Here is a 22,742-nt window from a genome sequence, read left to right as displayed (position 1 = left end):
GTAATATTTGTTTAACGTTTGCAAAAACAACCAAGTTAGGCATGAATGTTATGTTATGTTGATAAAACTTTCTATGGCACGACGACTCACACCCGAAGGTGTGTCTCGGCGCTTATCTGACACAGGAAAAACAGGTTAGTTAGACAGCCAGGTCTTTAGGAGTATTTTAATTGTAACACAATCTGTGCATGAGCGTATGTGAGGAGGTAGTTTCTTCCCATGGAAGGGGGCAAGGTATGAAAAAGACCTTCCACCAAATCTTGAGGTGAGGATGCAGAAAACGTTGAGAAAAGCTTTGTCCTTGGATCTGAGGTGTCTAGTGGGACAGCAGTAACAGCTTCTTTTGAAGATAAATTGGGCCTTTCCCAGCCAGCGACTTATGTGTGAGACAGCATAGCTTGAGAACAGAATGTTTCCTAACCGGAAGCAGACAGCTCAAGGCTCTTAAGCTGGGAGCAGAGGGAGTACCTGCAGGAAGATTGCACACCAAAAGTGCAGCAGTGTTCTGCGCCACCTGCAGCTTAGAGTGGTTGTTATGTCATGTATGGACAAGAGTTATACTCCAAGTTATTCAGTGGAGTAGGGCAACACGTTTTGCATGACAGACATTCATGTGATAGCTTAAATTGCAATTGGAGGCGGAATGCTTTCTGTGCAAAAATCCAGTCAACAAGGCACACATATGCTTAGTCTGAGAAAACTAAAATTGTGGAGTGTTTTCTTATTCTTGCGTTGTATCACCCACACACCTCGATCCCAGCTCTTGGCAGGGTGTTTTCTCAGCAGCGCAGCCTTGCTCTCAGAGCTTTATGTGTGGTTTACGGCCCCACAGACTAACTTTTTATCTCACAGGGGATAAATGCGCTACAGCATGATGCTCTATGCCAATACATCAAAAAGGGGGCAATAAGAGACGGCCCAGGAACCTATACAACAACTTACCATCCCATGAGTGAAAGGATACCAGAAGGGAAAGGGTGGTAATAGGTAACCTAGGAAGTAGTCTTGCACCATTCTATTTCTTTTATTTAAAAAAATGTTTGGTAAAGGCAGAGATATGGTCTACTGGTGAAATAATACAACCCATTAAGGAGGAAGGATATAAAAGACTAATCAAGGCTGTCAACCTGAGCAGAAACTACACTGTGGTAGCTCTTCTTACTCCAAGGTTAATAGGATTCGTCCATGTGCAAGGTTCTGTAGAATGTGTATTTCTCCCTCCGGGGATCTAAATTGATAATCATAAGCACTGAAAAGCTCTTTCAAAGTCACATCTACTTCGCTTTTACTTCAGAAAGGCCAGAACTCGATTGTGACAGACATGTTACATTTTTGCAGCCTTAAAAACAGACTATATTGCCAATCTTTATTGAACTATTTTAAAATTAGAGAGAGAAACAATTTATCTCCATGGCTAAGTGGAGCACCACAGACAATGAAATTCTCTGACTGGGGAGACCTCTGAAGGGAGAGGAGAGACAGTATCCTCTACTAGGGCTTAGGCCTCCACCAGAGGGAGATCCAAAAAGAGAACATTTGGAGAAAGACATCACTTCCATTCGACGTCAAAGTACTGCACCTACTTGCTCACCGTCAAGGACTGGATCGACGTCGAGAACACTTATGACGTCGAGATGTAGAGCTCCTTCTACCTCAAGACACAATTGAACATCGAGAACTCCAACATTAATACATCACACAACTTCCCTGACTAAGATAGCAAAGTGGTTTTCGCGGTTGAAAGCCTGCAGACTTCCTGCTGAGTATGATTCAGAGTACTCTCTGGCCTATTCACCAGCCAGGCCCAACTCTCTAGTGACCATTCCGGATTCTCCAACACTGCCCCGAGTTCCAACATAATCCACTCCTCCTCCACAGCACTCTCCTCATCCTTCTCTTCCTCTTCTTCCTCTTCGTCGTACTCCTCCTCCAACACCTACACCAGCTAATCTAGTGGTACCTCCACTGCCAATATCGCCAGTCTTTCCACCACCAGTCTAATGAATCAGTGGCACATACCCCAAAGCAACCTAGGTCTCGCTCCTGTCACTCCAGACCTCACACCTATAGGTCTAGGTCAAGATCGCGATCCCAACATTGTCATCATTCAAGGTCTCACAGACGCTCACACTCATGCGTGGGAAGATACTGTACATCTAAGTCAAGATCCTCCCAAAATCTCTTCATGCATCATTTTTAGGTTGTATTCACCTACCTTAACAGATTCTCCTCCACTGAGAATATCTCCTATAGATGACATTAACACCTTCCAGGAAGTACTTATTAGGGAAGCTACATACATTGAATATTGATTTACTGACAACTACCACATCCACGTCGGTGATTTATGAGACGCTTCACGCAACTAGACCATTACTTTCTTTGGTTCCCAGCCTCTTAGGGCCAGTGATGGAACTTTTGCTGGCTCTGGCTGCTGTGAAGGCTGCTCCATCACACCTGTAAAAGAAATACAGGCCTCCAGCTCAGGACCAGTCCTTTCTTCGCCCAGATTCAATGCTAGACTGTCATTGTTTCAGCAGCTCGCAAACTTCATGCCACTGCCCCATCTTCGAATAAGGATAACAAGAAATTGGATTTAGTGGGCATACAGGTCTGCAAAACCTCTGTAGTTTCCATGAAAGCTACTAGGGCAACTGGTCTCCTAGGACACTATGACAGGTCTCTTTTGGACCCCATTCAACAGTGCATAGAAGATCTTCGTAGAGACAGACGTCAGGATTTTCATGAGCATGTAAATGAAGGAGTGATGGTGTCAAACCAAGATATCAGTGCTACTGTTGATTCCTTCACTATGGCAGTGCCTAGTTATTGTCATCGACTAGCGCTTCAGCGTTAATCTTGGCTGAGGCTCACAGAGTTGAAACTAGAAGCCAAACACCAGATTCTCAACTCTGCCTTTTGCAGGCCGCACTTTATTTGACTCTCATGCTGGCAATGAGATGTCTTGGAGGAAATCTGAGCTCGACACTCTCAAAGGAGAGAATACAGGCAACATTCCTATAGGCTGTATGACAGCCACTATTTCCTCCAGGGGTGCAAACCACTCATTGGGCTTCTGGACAGCAGCAACAACAATCATCTCAGCCACATAGACATCAACAACGGGGTCAGTCAAGAGGCAGACTATCAAGGTCCTGAATATGCATTCTAGTGCCGAACAATAGTTTGTACGGATTGCTTTATGTCCCGTTTTTTTCTTTCCACTACCGCATTTCCCTCAGGATGGAATGGACAAGAGTACCGCAATGCCCATGCTGGTCATGGCCTCCTTGTAAGCCCTAGAGCTAAACGCAGGACCCTGGTCAGAATGTAGCATGCCAATTGCGTATGTGCCGATAAGGACTCGAAAATCTTTTATAACAGTTCTGGCGTCAGCCGAGCGCTGGTGTCTACATTTTAAGTGAATATAGTCTTGAACATAAATGGGACGCATTTCTCCTATTGGATTTCTGCGTATAGATAGCCTTATGCTTTCTAAAAGAAGGGTCCTGGCAATACTCTGGTCGGTTCGCCACTACGATCTCTGTTGCAGTTTGGACAGCCCATTGCAAATTTGTAGTTTTGCAGGCTCATCCCCGGCCACCAGTATTCTGATTGTAATTCTTTCAGAGATTCCTTGATCTCTTGGTGCCTTAGACCTATTCCCATGTGTGCTTCTTGAATCAAGAAGACTCTCCTCTTCGTGTTTGGAATTACTCTATCCCCCATTCCAGTGATTCGAGCAAAAGGAACGGAGTTTGCATCAATTATGTATGTATAATTGAGTGGATAGTTCACAGGTAATGCTGCACAGTCGCCTTGCAAAGACGTTTTTACCGCCAGCATTGTTTCCCCGTCTATGTATTTTTCTGAATGCTTTTTTGTGGCTACGGAAGCCGGTTGGGCTGCTTCCGCTGTTGCTCTGTGAGCCAATGAATTCCCCGCAACGTGAACGCCATCACGTTGATGACTCAGTGTATGTATCACGTGAGTCTTTTGTAGTTCTTTCTGCAAAAGAACTACCTGTTCCCAAAGCTTTTTAAGCTTTATTTTGGCACCTGTGTCATCTTTGTAATCGTTTTGAACCCAGTTCTGCAAGTCATTATTGTAAGATTTGACGCAGCAATGCGAATCGCACACTATTAGTGTGGAGAATTCGCGACCCGCATTTTCAAGCGCCATCTTTAAAGATCTTATTTCAGCTCGCTGAGTTGAGCAGTTTCTGAGTGATTCAGTTTTGGTAATTAATGGTCTGAATTTACCCAAGCGCCATGCGACCTTTAACAATCGGGCACGCTGCGTTGTAGGATTTTTTCTCTACATCGTAGTGTTGTGCAAATCTGTCCAAATAGATTACACATGTGTACTGTTCGAGAGGCAGAATTTCGATTGGCAGAGGATATTCTTCTTCATATTCTAGATTTTCTAGTTTTTTCATTTTCGGATCAAAATAGTACTTCACGTCTTCTGCAGCAAGAGCATTTTCCCATTTTATCCATTTTGGATCTAATGCCACGGTAGTCAAATTGCGTGGGCTTGTTAATGCCTCAAGGGCTGATTCTGCTGTTAAAACAGTTATCCTTCTGTCTTGGGCTTGGGCTCTTTCTTTTGCTACAGCAGTTTGAACCGCTATTAGAATTTTTTCAGTAGAACTGAATTTCATTTCGGCTTGTGTGTACAAGTGTGATTTGTAAGCTATTGGTACCGTTTCTCCCTCATTAGAGGTTAGGTATGTGAATCTGCATCTTCCTGGGATGACTCGGATTACAAGGTTGCGTATGTTTTTGCGTGTTTGTAATTTTGTTTTAGCTAACATGTCTGTTTGCAATGATCTTAACATTTCTGTATGTTTCTGAGTCCAATTGATTGGTTTGAAATCAGGTTTTATTAATTCATAGAGAGGTTTAACCCTCTCTGCATAATTTAGAATGTATGTTCTTCCGAAATTCAGAAAACCTAGTATTGATTGTAAGTTCTTCAGCGTTTTAGGTGCTTGGAGTACAGCGCACTTCTCTAAGAAGTTGTCTGCTAGGCTTTTGCCTTCACTTGATAATTCATATCCTAAAAATAGGACAGTTAGATGGGCAATTCTTGACTTTTTAAAGTTGAATTTGTAACCCTCAGCTGCGAACCCAAGTATTATGGTGTTCACTCTTTTCAAGTGAGTATCCAGGTCATCATCTGTGAGATAGATGTCATCGACATACGATAATGCTTCATCATCATATATTTGTAGTAACTCTGTTACCCTTGCTGAGAATAATCCTGGGCTATTCTTGAATCCCTGTGGGAGTCGACAGAAGTGTTTCTGAGACCCCATTATTGAGAACGCGGTCAAATACCTGCTCTCAGGTGCAATGTTTTGACAAAAGAATCCATTAGAGATGTCTAATGTTGTTTTATATTTTTTGCGCACAATGTTATTCATTAGTGCTGCACTGTGTGAGTTTTGTACTGCAAATGTTTTGCAACATGAGTTAAGGTGTCTGTAGTCCAAAACTAGACGATATGAATCGTCTGGCTTGGAGACAGGAAACAAAGGATTGTTCATTTGTGAGGTGCATGTTTCAATCACCCTCTGGTATTCAAGTTGATCTAAAATCTCCCTGACTTGCTTTTTAGCTTCTTGTTTAATTGGGTACTGCATTTGTGCAGTGGGTTGACATTTTAACTGGATTTTGTGAAGAGGAGAGTCCTCATCCCATCCTACATGATTTTTATATAATGCAGGAGCTTGGGCCACTGCCCATTTTCTTGCATATAAGGATTTTTTATGAATTGAAATATGATTTGAGAAGGCAGGCATAATCATTTCTTCACCATGAGGGCATTACCTGACAAACTCTGGTGGACAGTCTTTCTCAGCTAAAAGGATGTCATAGCCTTTCGAAAGGTTATCCCAAAAGAGACCCCTTACTTTCCTAGTCTTATCCCCCTCTATACGCAGTGTTATTTCGTATATTTTATGAGTTTTGCTAACTCTGGTATCTGCAGTTTCCACCTGAATGTATTCATTCGTGTCCACTGTCTCCAGAAGATTCATCAGGATCTTGCGAGCTATGGTCACTTCTGCTGTGCTGTCTAGCATTGTCTGGGCCCACTCTCCGTTTTTCAGTTGTGTCCTCAGTATCCTCAGCATGTTTAATTATTTTAATACTGGCTACCTTCTTTCTTGGAAATTGTAATATTTTACTTTGATGAGCAGGTTCCTTGTCTTTGGACTTGACGTGCTCTTCCTTGTGTTCTGACCGTCCTCTTCTTTCCGATTTCTGTGAGGAAGTCTGAAAAGATCGAGAAGGACGTGTATCAATATCTTGATATCTATCAGGTTTTCTTAATTTATCCCTATCTCTAAGGTTGTATCTTTTCTCAGAGGGCTCCCTCTGGGGAGACTTGTGTCCTCCGTTCGGAGATCTTTCTCTCCGTTGAGGAGACCTTCCTCTGAACTGGAAACGTTTTTCTTTGGGAGTGGATTGTTTATTTCCATCCCAGCTCTTCTTTGGAGTGTTTAGATTATTTTTAATAAAGGTTTTTTCAGGATTTTCAGTTAGTTGGGGTTTTACTGGTTTCCCACCCAAACTATCTCTACCTAGTTCTTCATAGGATTTTTCTATGATTCTGGCAAGTTCAAATAGTTGTTCTGCTACATCTGTTTCTTTCAATTTCTGGAGGTATGTTATATCCTCCATTGCCAATTGAACTAATTCTCTATATGCCTGTGTTAAATCTTTTATTTTAACTAAAAGTTCTTCACTTGACATTTTTCCAATGTCAGAATTTAGTGTGTAGCTGGCTAGAACCGGCCACTTTACTCCTGGTCTACCTAGTGGACCGAGCCTGGTGATGTGATTTTTATGTTTTAGGGCGCCTTTAAACCAGAGCAGGTGCTCTTGGTAATTTAATCATTAACAACCACAGGGGCTGTCCATAAACCCCGAACCCGGGACAATCGGTTATGACATCAAACAATAGGTTCAGGGAAAGAAAACCTAAAATCATGCATGGTCTATTGAAGAAAATAAAGAAATATATCACAGAACATATAATTAAAGAAGAAAAATAGAGGAAGCCCAAAGAACTATATTGTCAGTATCAAAAGGAATATCATTTATTATAAATATACCATATAGTCATTAGAAAACTTTAGCTCAAGACAAACATTGCTGGTGTACATAAGCAGAACATATAACACAAACCAGACATGTGGCAAACAAAACCACTACATGGTAAAGAAAGAACAACATATACATAAATGTAGTGTCCTTATAAATTTAGGCCACAGAATTCTGTGGGATTGGTAATTTAATGGGATTTCAATCTCCTCGAAAGGAGTGTATTCATCCGGAGGTTCCTCTATTTTATAATAGTGGAATTCTTTTGTTACAGCGTTTGCTGCTGGAAAATGTATCCATGAATAGAATACCTCTGTCTGCCGATATTCATGGTCCTCTACCACGAATATGACTGTACCACCTCGTGATGTCAGTCCGTTTTCTATAAGTTTAATAGTTATAGTTTTTCGTATGTTGACCGGAATGAATATAGCATTCGCGTCATTTTCTTGGAGACTTGTGTCATCCCCTAGGAGTCGAGCTGCTATTGTAGCTGCCTCCCTTTCTTCGTCACTTTCTGTTATTTTTACTAACAGAAAGTTTTTTGTAGCAGATCAAGTTTCAAGGGAAACAAAGATTAGGTGCACAATATTTTGGAACACTGTATCCTTCAACGTTGACTAAACCAAAAACTATACATAGGAATCTCTTCCTACTAAGTTCCGGCGGATTTGAACCTTTTACCCACTCCAGACATCTTTTGGAGTATTTACGGGAAAAAGGGTTCTGTGTGAAAAAGCACGACTGAGTTACTCTAGTGTCTTGCGTTAGATTATCGCCTTACCAAACGTTGGGTGCCATGTAGTGTAGTTCCTATATTCCCAATAGGCTCCGCGCATTGGAATAATATAAACAGCAGTGAAGACGTAAGACTGAGGTAGACTAGGTCTCTACTGACTATATTAGACTTAAGTAGTTTTGCCACCTAGCTCAGAGGTCACTAGAAACTTTCTCGAATAAACAAGGAGGAGTTTAACTTCCCTGGATAGACAAGAAGGGATTAGCTTCTGACAACCATAAAACATGACAACTTTGCTCCCTCAGAATAAGAGTGTATCTCTAGAGTCGTGTGAAAACAATAGGCAGCTATTTTACTCAGTCAATCGTGCATACTTAGTTTCACCAGAGTGCAGAGAATAGAGAGACGGGCGTTTTCAATAAAAGGTGTTATTTATTGAGCAGTCTTCTTTCTCATGCAAGAGACATGAATTGCCATAATTGCAATACTTATCATAAAGTAAAGTGCGTACAGTAACAGGAGTATTATAAAATAATACTGTAAAAGCATTGATATGGTTTCTTAGCCATATGATACTTTAAAATGGATAAAATATAAACATACAAATATACATTGACCAACGTACTCAACTGGTGCTTCTAAATACGCCTACCCCGGTGTACCTGATCTAAGCCTAATACGTGGGAAGGAGTAAGTAAGTAGCAGTTTAAGTTAAGTTGGTTTTGCCATGAATCTGAGGCAAGAATTCTCTTTAAGTGTTTAGTCAGCTCCGTACCTGGGTAATAGAAAGCAGGAGATCTGGTATCTCTCTCTCAGGACTCGATATCACAGCAACCCGCAAGGGCGGCTGAGAATACCGGAGCTGGATTTCTCAGCAGGAGAAAAGACAGCGTCTCTCTCAGTGCGTCAAAAGGGAGGGGCGGCGTCCGTGGGCTCTCCGCACAGCTGGGCTCTCGGGCAAGTAGATAGCCGCTCTGCTCCAAACCACCGTGTGTTTGCTTAAGGCAACGTTGGTATATTTATACCTGAAAGGTGCCGGGTTTGACGTAAGGTTGGACATAAGACGTCAATAAAGATGTCACTAAGAACTGGCCATTCTTACAGTGCTCACATGAGTTCTAGGACAAATCAAAACAAAAGCCATGGGGAAATCCCAGGTTGCTGGAGGTTTGGTTTGTTTAGAGAACTCGTTGTACTCTCTAGGAGCCTGGGGAAGAAGCCATGCTTAATTTGGACTGCATGGGCTATGACTAAATATGGATATGATTCTTAGGCCTTTATAAGGATATTATCTATTATAACCACATAAGGGCATAAATCAGGTGTATCGAATTAGGGTCCTAGATAGAATTACAACAAAGGAGTTCCCCCTCTTCCGTTGCCTGCTACGGTAGGGGGAAACATAACATCTTTCCTGCAAGAATGGCAAATGATAATCACCGACAAGTGTGTTCTGAATATTGTGGGTCACTGATACAATATCAAAACCATAAGTATTGTCATACCAAAATATGTCCAAATATTGATCACAAAAGTATTGTTTTTTTATACATATAATGGTAAGTACAAAAATATTGGAAAAATATAGTTTTACACTATCGAAAAATATATACACAAATATCGTTTTTTACTTTATATGTAGTTTAAATAAGTAAAACATAAATATTTTAACATATAACATTAGTATATTGTAAATTAAATATGGTTAAATAATACTTAAAAATATATATATAAATCTTTACTAATTTAAACAAACACTCACATTGATATCAAAGTGTATGTTTTTATACACATATATAATGTCAAACTATTAAAAATGTTTTAAAGTACAATAAATACACTGCAAACAAATGTAACATAATTTCATTTTAATTATACATGAAAAGTAAACAATATATAAAAATATGTTTTGCTAAAAATAATATAAATGTATATATAAAAATATACATTTAAATACACAAACGCATAATAATATATATTTAAACAATATCAATAAAAAAGTAAACCATATAAATAATTCATATACAACAGTAGAGAAAGCATTTTACTCAGGAGGGGTAAAATGTACTATTCCGACGTCAGTCTGTGCAAAAGTAGTGAAAGCGTTGGACTCAGGAGGGGTTAAATTTACTATTCCCACTCCAGTCTGTGCAACAGTAGGGAAAGCTTTGGATAAGGATGGGTTAAACTTACTATTCCCACTCCAGTCTGTGCAACGGTATTGAAAGCGTTGGACTCAGGGGTAAAATTAACAATTCCCACTACAGTTGGTGCAACAGTAGGGAAAGAGCAGGACTAAGGAGGGGTTAAATGAACTATTCCCACTCCAGTCTGTGCAACAGTAAGGAAAGCGTTGGACTCAGGAGGGGTTACATTTACTATTCCCACTCCAATCTGTGCAACAATAGGGAAAACATTGGCCTCAGGATGGATAAAATATACTATTCTCACTCCAGTGAGTGAAACAGTAGGGAAAGCCTTGGACTCAGGAGGTGTAAAATGTACTATTCTCACTCCAGTCGGTGCAACAGTGGAGAGAGAGTAGTTCACTTCAATCAAATAACATATTTTAACAACTCTATTATGTAACAAAAAATATAAATCTTTAAATTGTAAAATGATATGTCTAAATTTTAACACAAAATAAACAAATTGCACAATTGTTTTTTTAAATAATAAATGTCAATTAATACAAATACTATTAATTTCATTGAAATACCACACTAAATTCTCACAATCATTTTCATATCCCAACAGCCTAAAAACATACAAGGTCCTTCCCTTCGGATTCAAGTCTGCACTGCGAACTTTCTCCAAATGTATGACAGTTGTATAACCCACCTCAGAAAATGAGAATCTTCATCTATCCATATCTGGATAATTGACCCATCAAGGCATCTTCCTATCAGCAAGCAAGCCAACATTATCACATAACTGTCATGACTCAAATGATTTGGTCTGCAAGCGAATCACGACAAATCCATATCGACACCTGTTGAAATCCTGCATTAACTAGGTGCAATTCTAGACACAGTACGCAAAAAAGTGTTTCCTTTGGAGAAAAGAGATGATTATCTAACCTTCTGAAAAGTCACAATCTTAGGAAAACATCCCATTCAACAGTGAGATAAGTCTCTTCCCTCCTGGGTTCAGTGGCATTGTGCATCTACCTGGTCGTTCATGCATGCCCTTTTTATGCACCATCTCTAACAATGTTTAAAAGATCAATGGGGTCAGGAACCTGAGAATACAGAGCGATGCTGACCACTCATGCGAAATAATTACTCAAATGGTGTCGTTCAGAGAATCACCTCAAAGGGATGAATTTCCACCAAGACATTCTAGGCCAAACCACAGTGATGGATGCCTCCGAGACAGGTTGGGGGTGCTCATATGGACCATCTACAGATTGGGGTTTACCCCAATTAGATCTTTTCGCAGATGGAGAAAACAAAAAATGACCAAGCTTCGCCTTGAGGTTCCACCAACCAGGCACACTGGGGAATGCCCCATGGATGTATTTGTCAGCAGGATTTCTTTCCGGCTTTCCTCCTATTCTCCTACTGCTGACAGTAAAAATCAGGTTCTCACACTCGAAACCCAGAATCACTCTCAATGCCCTAGAGTGGCCTTATTGCTCCAGTGTGGTCTCAACAGTGGTGGTACACAGATTTCCTTCCCCTCTCAGAGTGTCCACACAGGAAGCTGCCTTATAGACAGGATCTTAAGCAGAAGTTCAGAGGCCAGATTCAACATCCCAACCTTACTTCGCTCAACTTGGCTGCATGGCTCCTGATCTCATACAATATGGCCAACTAAACCTTCCTCAGGAATGCATGTATGTGCTAAGTGTAGGTTAAAGATCATCTACTAGGGCTTCCTATTCCTTCAAATGGAAGAGTTTCAGAACAATGTAAATCTTCATACTTCTCAGGAAGATGTTGTTCTTCCATTACTTCTCCAACTTGCTAAATCGAAATAGCTATTTTCCTCAATTAGAGTGCATCTCGCAGCAATCTATCAAAAATGTCCTTCACAAATGCCCTTTTTGAGAAGGCCTATTGCCAGATTTTCTGGAAGGCATTAAGAAGATATATCCTTCCTCCTTGGGAGTTATACATCATACCTCTTGCCTTATTGGGTCCTCCTTTCCAACCCATTTTGAAGGCTTCTCTCGAACTTCTCTATTGGAAGGATTTCTTCTTGGTAACCGTTACAATTGATGAGATTTGCACGGCTGCAACTTGGAGATCAATGCACACCTTTATGAGACACTATTGTCTTGATTTGGAGGCTATGGGCCTTATTATGACTTTGGCGGTCTTGGAGCAGAGCTGCCGCACTGCCATGAAAAGTGTGGTGGTGAGGAAACTCCTAATATGCTTGGCAGTGCCTAAGTGGCACCATCAGCATATTAGGGGCCTCAGACTGCTGCGCCACCGCCAGGGATCGTGGATCCCTGGCAGCTGCAGCGGTCCAGTGATGGTCCAACCGTCACAGTCCTAATGCAGCGGGTGGACCGCCACCATGGGTTTGGTGATCCACCGGACCGCTGAACTCGTAATAAGGGCCTATGGCTGATGCCCAAGTTGGTCAAGCATCTCTAAATAATTTGTTTGCCTAATTTTATTTTTCTCCTTTTTGATCTCTTCCTTCGTAGAATCTCTGAGGGATAAGTTTGATAGTCTAGTCAGTGCTTATGATTTTCAATGGTGATTCCCCGAGAGAGAAGGAAGGGGTTGTTCCCTGTAGTCCTAGTTCTCTTTCAGTGGAATCTCTATTGAAATCATAAGCAACCCTCCTCCCTGATACGAGATAATATATGTACACCACTCTACTATTGATTAGCTGATCAAAAAGAAGTGAGTAAACTGCCATATACAGGGCAAGACGGGACACTGGAGGTCAGAAGGCCCTTAAGGGTGCAGTGTCCTATATGTTTTGTTTCAATGCTGCAGCCTATATGGGGTACATTGCTATGTATTACTTCTTACCTTATTTTAAAAAGAAGTAAAAAGTGCTTGTGGAGTATGGGCCAGATGTAGGAGGCCATTTACCGACCGGTAAATGGGTATTTGTGATGTAGGGGCATCATTTTACAGATTCTGTAAATTTACCGAATCGGTAAATTTACCGAATCTGTAAAATACCGAATCGGTAATTTTACCGATTCGGTAAATCCAAGATGTAGGTAGCACTGGTTACAGTGCTACAGGCCTTCAGAATTCGGTATTTTACCACACAATCCTATTGTGTGGTAAAATACCGAATTCAGGTGTGCATGCACATCTGTGCATGCACACCTATGCCATGTGACAGACAGACATGCCCTTAGGGCATGACTGTGTGCCACATGGCACACATACCTGTATTTGGGGTGCTAGAGGGTGTCAAAGTGACACCCCCTGCACCCTTGCTGGAATCGGTATTTACCAAATCGGTAAATACCGATTCGGTAATGCCCATTGATTCCTATGGGCTTCAATGCCCATAGGAATCAATAGGCATTACCGAATCGGTATTTACAGAATCGGTAAATACCGAATCTTAACGATTCGGTATTTACCGATTCTGAAATACCTACATCCCCCCCCTCTATTTTACCACTTCTTAAATACCAAATCGGTAAAATTCGGTATTTAAGAAGTGGTAAAATAGAATTACCTACATCTAGCCCTATGTTTTTTATTTTTTTTAAAAGATCACTTTTCATTTCACTTAAGTGATTTTTTAAGGGTATGACCCTTTTTTCCACACACAAATTAAAATAGTTCAAGAAAGATTGGCAATATAGCCTGTTTTGAAGACTGCAACAAATTTACATGTCTGTCTCAAATGTGTCCTGGCCTTTCTGAAGGCGAAGTAGATGTGACTTTGAGACAACTGCTTATGCTCGTCAATGGAGATTCCGCTGAGAGAGAACTAGGACTAATAAAACAAGACCAAAATGACACACATCCAATAAGTAGACCCAGAGATATCCATTTTTTATGTTTTTAAAACAAATAGTGCCAAAAAGCACAAAGTGCCAAATGTGGATATCTGGTGACACTGGACCAGTACAAAGTCACAAGTATAAGCTGTCTGCAGTGGAGCCAGCTGCAGAAACCCAGTTAGGCCTGTGAACAAAGTACCTTAAATCTTGGTTGCGGAGCTTTGCAAGGATCCTTATCAACGATGTGCAGCTCAGCCAAAGCACTGCTTCTGTTTTGAGATTTTCCGAGGCTGCAGGTCGAGGTGCTGTTGTTTCGACGTCAAGGATCCTATCGATGGTGCTTGCGATGTAAAATCTGGTGTCATGGATGTGGCGCACAGTTGGAGCAATTCCGAAGAGCTGCAAAACTGAGATGCGGAGGCTAGCGTTGTCAACAAGGGTGCCATCGATGAAAGATGTAAGGGCCTGTGCCAAGGATGCATCGTACAGCGGCGGTTCCGAAGGCGATTCGGGTTGTAGCGGAGATGCAAGTCTTTCCGATTGGTCCCATCCCCGCAGCAGTGGATATGTGCAGGTTCCACTTTGGGATTGTGCTGCTCAGCAGAGGCGATGTGTCAGTTCCTCAGGATCCACAGATGGTAAAACACCCTAAGCCCACTTCCAAGGGTCCAGGGCTGGGGTGGCTAGACCCTTGTGAGTCTACTTGGCAGTGTAGACTCACAGATAGTGGAGTCCCGGTGTTGCCACAGCGAAGCAGGAGTCCAGCAAAGGAGTTGCAGCCTCTCAGCAAACCAGCAGTCCTTCTCCATGGTAGAGTTTCCACAGGTCCAGAAGTGTACTGAAGTGAAAGTTGTCTGATGCTCAGCATTTATACTCAGTTGTGCCTTTGAAATGGAGGAGAAGCTTCTAGAGGGTTCCCTTTGAAGTCCCCCAGCATCTTGCTTTACCTGCCCTGGCTCCAGCCTAACTACAAGGAGTACGTAACCCTTTGTATGGAAACAGGACACAGCCTATTCAGGTGTAAATGAGGCTGGGCCCAGTTCCTCTCTCCTGCCCTGCCAGTGATGGCCCAGAATTTCACTAAAAATAAAACAATGACAAAAACGGTGGTAGTGTGTCTCTAATTGCTCCATAGAGCCAGGTAAATGTGGAGTAAAAAGTCTACACACAGTTCATACCTTGGATAAGCCAGTCAGCTCACAGCTCACAATGGTGCCACAGAGCATGCAGCTAAAGATAGCTCATAGATAATGAAGATGCAGGAATGCCGCGTCTGCCTGCACACTGTCATTCCCGACCCCCAATATGACGGAACATGGTAGGCAGTCTAGGCTCACCATAACGCACTTCAAGAGTGTCCTGAAATGAATACGAATGTATGTGTTTGGTATGAAAAATTCAGAATCAAGCAAAGTCTGACCTAGTAGAAAAAGGGCTGATCAACAGAATTACAGTCTGTACAAAATAGCAGTTGAGTCGATACACCAGTTGTAACAAATGATTACAGAAATATCCATCTGAATTTACGGTCCTTTGAATCAGATAAATAAAAATGATACATACACTTATTGGCTGCCATCCCATGGGATTAAAAATATATATACAAGAGCATTATTGGAGATAGGTGAGCTCCTAATATGGAAATACAATAAATAGAACTACAGAAAAGACGGTTGTCATACGAACTCAGACAGAAACAGATATCTCTGAAAATGTACACAAGAGCAGACAGCAATCTAATAAGGCATGCACCAAAGAGTAGCCAATTGTTATGCAATGCACATCATTTGTAATATAAAATGCGATAAACTATGCAAATAAAGTGAGACCACTAACAATCGTGTCTACCGTACATGACAAGCAGAAGTGCATATAGATTACACATTGTTTAACAGAGCGACCTGTTTGGAAATGTCTTCAAATTCATTTAAACCTTTATTCACAGTACCCAATAAATGTATCCATGTACATTCACTCATGCTGAGTGGCCTGTTGTGACAAAATGTTCCACCAAAGTTGCCCCTTGTGCTCTACAGCGTAGAATGCTGCAGAATTCTCACCTTGACCTTTTGTTGTTTTTGTCCCACATACTGTAAGTCACATGGACATTTGATAAGGTAAATTACATCCATGCTTTTGCAGTTGATATGGTTTCTTAGAGTGGAGTTGAACTCCTGTTTAAATTCTTTGATTTCAATTGTCAGGTCACATGCCTTGCATCTGCCGCACTTAAAATGACCTGTTTTGGGAGGCAGATTCCATTGTGACAATAGATCTGGAGGATTAGGTGCTTTTAATAAGGCACATACAACGTGGCTTCTCACGATTTTGTCTTTCTTGAATGCATACATCGGTTTTTCTTTTGTGTCGAGCACATCAGAGACCAAGTCCCAATGTCTGTTGATGATTTTTTTGATCCTGTTACTATGGGTACGGAAAGTGTTAACGCATACCATCCTTTGTTTAGTCTGATTTATTTTTTCTTTTAATTCAAGTAAGGTGTCTCGGTGGCAGTAGCAAGCCCTTTTGCAGGAACATTTCAAAAGGTCCATGGGGTATCCTCTCTCATGCGACTTCTTGAGGAGGGTGTCGGATTAATTGAAAACAGTTTGTTAAGCACACCTCAATAAGCAATTCTATTTGATTCTGCAGAGCTTTTTGAAGCATAAGATGATTTTTTTATATATATTAAACCATAATGAAATATGCCTCCTTGACCAGAAAATGTCCTTTTCGTCAACTTGTGGTTCGGTGCATAATCAAACAAGAATGCAGAATGTGGTGAACCAGGTGAACAAACCATTAAGTAGTCCAACTGGAAGAAGATATTTGAACGCTATGGAAAGGTTGTGGGTTCAAATCTTTCTGCAGAAAGAAAGACGTCTCTGCTCATACACTATTTGGGGAGTGATAGGCAAGAGATGTGCAATAATTTACTGGAATTAGAAGAAGAGAGGGTTACAAAAGTTAAGAGAACAAATCTCTAAGGAGAACACTTTGTAGTATGGGAACAAAGGTACAGGGAGAGCATGGAAGAATGTATCACTGCCCTAAGGGGGTTCGCAGTTACCTATAAATTTTGTTCCACTGTGGATGAATGCATCAGGGATCAGTTCTTGCTCAAGTGCCGCCTAGACAGAGTTAGACAAGAGATTTGGTTAGAAGATGATCCCATAGCTCTAAGAAGCGATCACCAATTTCCAAGCACATCAAGCACTCCGTTGCTTGTTCACAGCAACAGGAAAAAACTAATAAACCCTTGGTTAACAGGATCCACACAAAACAAGGAGAAACCAAGGACAACCTTTTATCTGTAAATGTAAAGGTCAAGGGCATTTCTTATCAGTTTGGTATGACTCGGCAAATTGCATCCTGCAAAAAATGGGCACTATTCGAGTTATTTTTAACCTGCAGATGTGAGTGAGATAACACCCCAACTTGTAAATATGTTGGAGGATTGTATCCTAACTATTACAATTGATGGAGAAAGCAAAATACCCAAAGGTAGTCGTATCAATTGATGGATTGCAACTCAAAGCTCTGATAGATTCTGGAGCATGTTTGACTCTAATCTCAAATGAAGCCTTTGCCAAAGAATTCCAAGGTAAGATAAAGCTGGAGGCACCAATGTGAAACTTGGTGGTTATGGTGGGAAATTATTTTGAACTGAGGGGGTACTTCAGTGTTGAGGTGGAGTCTTGTGGCAACAAAGCCAGTGTCAAAGTATATGTTCCAGTGAAGCAAGTGTGTTTTAGGGGGCCTCAACAGGAATATCTTGGTATTTTGTTGGATCCTAATGCCAGTTCCCCAATCTGACTAATAGAGGACTACATCAAAGAAGCCCAGAAGTCTGCAGTGCAGAATTTGAGTGTAATTGAACTCAGTGCAGTGGCTAAGTTTGTTACTGAGTTCCCTGATGTATTTACAGACAAATTAAGGTATTTGAACAATACTAGTTGTACCGGTGTCACTTGGAACAAGAATTGTCATGTTAGGTTTTGAAGGTCATTGGGCTGACCAAAACGAAGACCAGGATCTAGGAAAGTATTGGTGGCTTGGCATGGGTGCACAATTTGAGAGATGTGTGGGAGAATGTGGTGAGTGTATACATAGTGATAGCGTTTGCAAATTGAGAATACCTCCTATGGAACAGAACAATGTCAAAGAGACCATGGTAAGATGTTTCATTTGACATTGCAGTTCTATTGCATGGTGACAGATCTGTTGGTCCTGGTGGCCCAGTTTTTTCCAGGTGCGGTGAGATGGGGATAGTAAGTAGTGCTTAAACAAAAGGGATTGTAGACTTTCTTGGCACAATATTTTATTGCGAAGGGATTCTTGACCTAGCACTCACTAACAATTGTTCTCAGGTAGTGTGTATGGAAATGGAAGAGTTTTCAGCTTGTAAAGAAGGTATTAGAAACAACAACAAAAAATTGCAGTGGGAGATTGAGAATGGTCAGGCTAAGGAGAGATAAGTACGTTTGATCACAAAAGAAACTTTGATTTGCGCAAAGCGGTCTTCAAACTGATTATAAGAGTTGGTAATGTGGTAGTAAATAAGACTCCAAATAGCAGACACCAGGTTTCAAAGTTCTCAGCCCCTATTAGAGTTTTTAAGTTGTTTTGCAATGCTGTAAAAGTTGATGATTGAAGTATATGGAATCTCAACAGACTAGTGATGTATAAAGGTAGTGTGAGCTAATAACCTTTTCTTTCTGTTACAATGAGAAGAGAACAACGAACAGTCAAGAGACTTTTGGCACGATGTATTTTCTTTGCATTGATTGTATTTTGTTTTCATTTACTATTAGTAAGTGTCCATTATTGTATGTTTGATTTTGGTGGTATAATGTTATTTCTGTTTTCAATTATTTGGGGGAAGACGTGTGGCACCTTTTTTTATTGCAGGGATCACAGGAACCTTTCATGTGAGAGGTTCTGTAGAATGAATATTTCTGATTGTACATCCTTCTCTGATCAGTTAGAGCGGAGTTCTGAAACTGAGCTACTTGTGGCTGGTGTCCTCAATTAAACACAGGGTCTTCAATTAAACATACACAAACTTTAAAAAGCCCAGATTCCACCCACTTCTGCTAGGCTGAAGGAAGCCTTAATTTTGAGAAGCGGTTCACACCCCAAGCAAGGCTTTCAAAGGTAGATGAGCACCTGTCAAGTGATCCCCTAGTCAGGCCATAGCTCAGATCCTACCTAGACAGGCACCCTGCACGTGACTGTAAGAGAAAAGTCTCTTGGTAGGTTGCTGCCCTGACAGCACATGAGCCTATCTTCTTGCCTTGCATTACCCTGCGGTCTTCACACCTCCATACATGCCCAGTACTTTTCTTGGATCCTAGGACCCTTGTTTTGTCTTGTTTACATAAGGAGGCATCTTCCTGACCTTCTACAATTCTATCCCAGAACAACTTCCACTTTCATTTCAGGGTAAGAAATAGTCCATGTGTGTATAAGGAAGAGTTACCCTGCCGCCATTATTTTGGCTAGGATAGCAAAAAGGCCCCAATTTGGTACTTGTCAACTTTTTAGATCTTAGCCCAGCTCTTCTCTGTCCTGTGAGCCTTGTTGAAAACACATTATAAATGCCTCCACAAGTTAACTCTTCTTTTGAGCTCCTTTGTCTCATCGGTTCCTTCTCTACCCATAAACCTAACCCCGCCCATTGACTCTACTCTCACTTATAGCCATAGGTCTTTTGAACTAAAACAATATTAGACAAAAGGTGTCATTACCAGTCCTGGAGAACTCCTAATACAGCCTATCTAAATGCTGGTTCCATCATTATTGTGTGATTAATATAAACCTTTGCAAAATTATCTTTCTTAAATTACACAATCAGTACTAATAAAATATAATGACAAAATGAGAACATTACATAAATATGGTAGAAATATACCATATGGGTTTCGTTTATCTAATCTATATATGCGCCAAAAAGCAATGTGTGTTCTGTATATGTACAAAACCAAATTGAGTTACTAAACATCAGTAATCAGTGTTCAACTGCTAAAAACCATGCAACATAATCCATACATTTCACTGTGTTACAATTCAAATTCTTATTTGAGCCACTCAAACTCTGAATCACATCTTGTCTGTGAGTTCTTACTTGTAATGAATTAAAATGTCTTTGAAGCAATTTTCGTTGCTAAGTGGGGTGGAGTCAACGAAGGAAAGTGCTTCCGGTGTGGCACTGATGCTGCTGACGTGGTTCATGTCTTTTATACGTGTGGCCAATTAAGTACGCTTTTTGAACATATGGAGAAATTTCTAGCTGAGATTTTGGGGGCACCGGTGCGACTGTCGGCTGCTCAGATTTTGTTAGGGGTAGAGAAGGCACCAGAAGGGGATGAGGTACCTATCCAATCTACGTATATGATTTTTCTTGCGGCCGCTGTAGCTAGACTATGTATCGCATCTATGTGGCTACAAAAGGACCCCCCATCTTTTGAGGTATGGAGGGCTAGATTCTTATCAATCTTTAATATGGAATATAGCCTGTATGCTCTGAAAGGCAGGCGGAAAATTAAATTGGGACGTCAGATTTGGGGGGCAGTCATGACCTATATGGGGGTATAAAGGTATTATCTTGGCTCAGTTATTTATTATTTTTTTTCCTTAGTATTTGTTTTGGAAGACTATAATAGCTCCTGTGCAGATTGTACTAGCACTTTTGTCTTTAATTGTGTCCTTAAAGTGTGATATATTTGACTGATGTATTATGTCCTGCCATGCTGTCCTCCGCAATGTGTATTGTTCTTGCTTGACCTTACTGATTTATCGTATGCTTTCTTTGTTGTATTGTTTGTGTTCCCTTGTGTACCCATGGATTACAAAATAATAATAAATACAAAAAGAAGCAATTTTCGTAGTAGAGCTTTCATAGTGGGGCATATATATAAATTATGCAGTATTGTTTCCTCTTTGTATCCACAGAGCCTACAATGTGTAGTTGGCTAGGTTTGTTTCCACTGTGGAATTAGGTCTTTTTTGGGAAACGGCCCGATGTGTAAGAGAGACATTTTAACTTAGCGTAAACTGAATAATGATTCCTTGAATGGTGTTTTTAGAGTGGCTGATCTGAGGCCACAACATGCTTGCATGGGGCTCAAAAAGATGCCTAAATGCATTTGTTTGAAGAAAGTCCAATATCTTTGCATAACACGCTCGCAAAATTTCAAATCCATAACAAAGATTTGGGGGTAATGTACAACGAATTAATTTAGGAATAGGATCGAACGATGGATTGAGTGGACTGAATGCTAATAGCAACGATCTTGCTTTCGCCCTTGTTGTTTCCTGATATGGCTTAAAGTTGTAATGGTTATCAAAAATAACTCTGAACTAAGTATGTTTATGTTGTTGTCATGGCTATTTCTCCTGTATGAACCAGTGTGATATTTGTTTTACCTTTTAAATTAAGTGCCAAAAGGCAACTCTCTAGTTTTATTAATGTTTCTGCTGTAAAAGTGATGTTGTGTTGTGTCAGTAAAAAATAGTTCATACCCTTTGCTGTTGCCAAAGTTTGTGATATAAGGGTCGAGCTTGTAATGCATTTTGGCATCTGTGTCTGTATTTAAATGGGGCGGCAAGGCCAGCTCATTTCTACATGAAAATTGAGCCAGAATCTCGTGTTGGCTAATTAGTCTTGGAATCATCTTTCTAATGTCCTGCAAGACGCCAAAAAGTTGTATACTGCCATTGGTAATGCTTTCCAGGGAGGAGTTAGTGAAAATAATACCAATCTCCCTTTTTCCTTTTTTCCTCAGGATGGCAGCCTGTTGACGCCCTGGCAGGAGCGGCTGCTGGTCTTTCCAGAAGCGGTGAGTCCTAGACTGATGACCTCTAGCTGATGTGGCAGTGGGTTGGGGCATGCATTAAGCAATGGTAGTAGGCAACGCCTTCACCACAAAGATGGACACCAGTATTTTATATTCAAGCCACATACAGATTAGCAACCCTTCATCTGACCACTTGAGTCACAGTCTCCTAATTCTTGGCCATGGCTAATTAAGCGCATGCATTGTACAAGCATTGTCTTCTAAAGGAGTGGGAATCTTGGACATTCGTGTGGTCAATCCTGACTCCATTTTAATCCTGTGGACAATAGATAAAGCTTTTCCCTTTAGGTTGTCCCTTCTAAAGATTTCACCACACATGCAGACCACCTAATTTCCTAAACACCACACCACATTCTACAGACCACCCAGGTTTTATTAACTGCACTTCTTCCCTACTGTCCCCACTCATTTTTAAGACCATATCTAGGGACGCCTAGACCCAGTGGCAGTGGGTTCGAGGCAGCTGTTGCTCGCGCTGGGGATAGTACGGCTAAACAGGAAATTTTAAAAACTACTTTTTGTCTTATCATTTAATTTCACTTCACCTGCTCTTCAGCCTTCACCTCACTCGCCCCCCCCCCCCGCTCCCCTAGCCCCGGTCCGGCACGGCTTGTGCCGATTGTTCCGGAGGGCTGACGGGGTAGCGGGCGCCATCTTGGGTGAGGCGACAGGATTGTTTGTTTGGTGGGCCTGCCCTCTAGCCACCGCGCCTCAGGCCCATAAAGATCCACCCCATGCGAACGCGCAGCGGACGCCTAGACCCAGTGGCAGTGGGTTCGAGGCAGCTGTTGCTCGCACTGGGGATAGTACGGCTAAACAGGAAATTTTAAAGCTCCTAATTTTGCTGCATGGTTTTTAAAGATTACTTTTAAAAACTACTTTTTGTCTTATCATTTAATTTCACTTTACCTGCTCTTCAGCCTTCACCTCACTCGCCCCCCCCGCTCCCCTAGCCCCGGTCCGGCACGGCTTGTGCCGATTGTTCCGGAGGGCTGACGGGTAGCGGGCGCCATCTTGGGTGAGGCGACAGGATTGTTTGTTTGGTGGGCCTGCGCTCTAGCCACCGCGCCTCAGGCCCATAAAGATCCACCCCATGC

The 22,742-nt window shown here is 41.4% G+C and overlaps 1 protein-coding gene across 4 annotated transcripts in view; it reads left to right on the top strand.

The window, feature by feature from the left end:
• The window catches only part of ANO9 (anoctamin 9), a 769,113-nt gene that overhangs the window by 426,653 nt on the left and 319,718 nt on the right, over nt 1-22,742 (top strand). For all 4 annotated transcript variants that reach the window (XM_078682729.1, XM_078682726.1, XM_078682727.1 and 1 more), the window contains one exon: nt 21,574-21,627. In XM_078682729.1, coding sequence (XP_078538855.1) covers nt 21,574-21,627 — 54 coding nt within the window. The remainder of the gene's footprint in view (nt 1-21,573; nt 21,628-22,742) is intronic.

The sequence above is a fragment of the Lissotriton helveticus genome, chromosome 3_1, assembly GCF_964261635.1.
Source record: "Lissotriton helveticus chromosome 3_1, aLisHel1.1, whole genome shotgun sequence".
Taxonomy (NCBI): Eukaryota; Metazoa; Chordata; class Amphibia; order Caudata; family Salamandridae; genus Lissotriton; species Lissotriton helveticus.
This window is presented reverse-complemented; position numbering and strand designations above follow the sequence as displayed.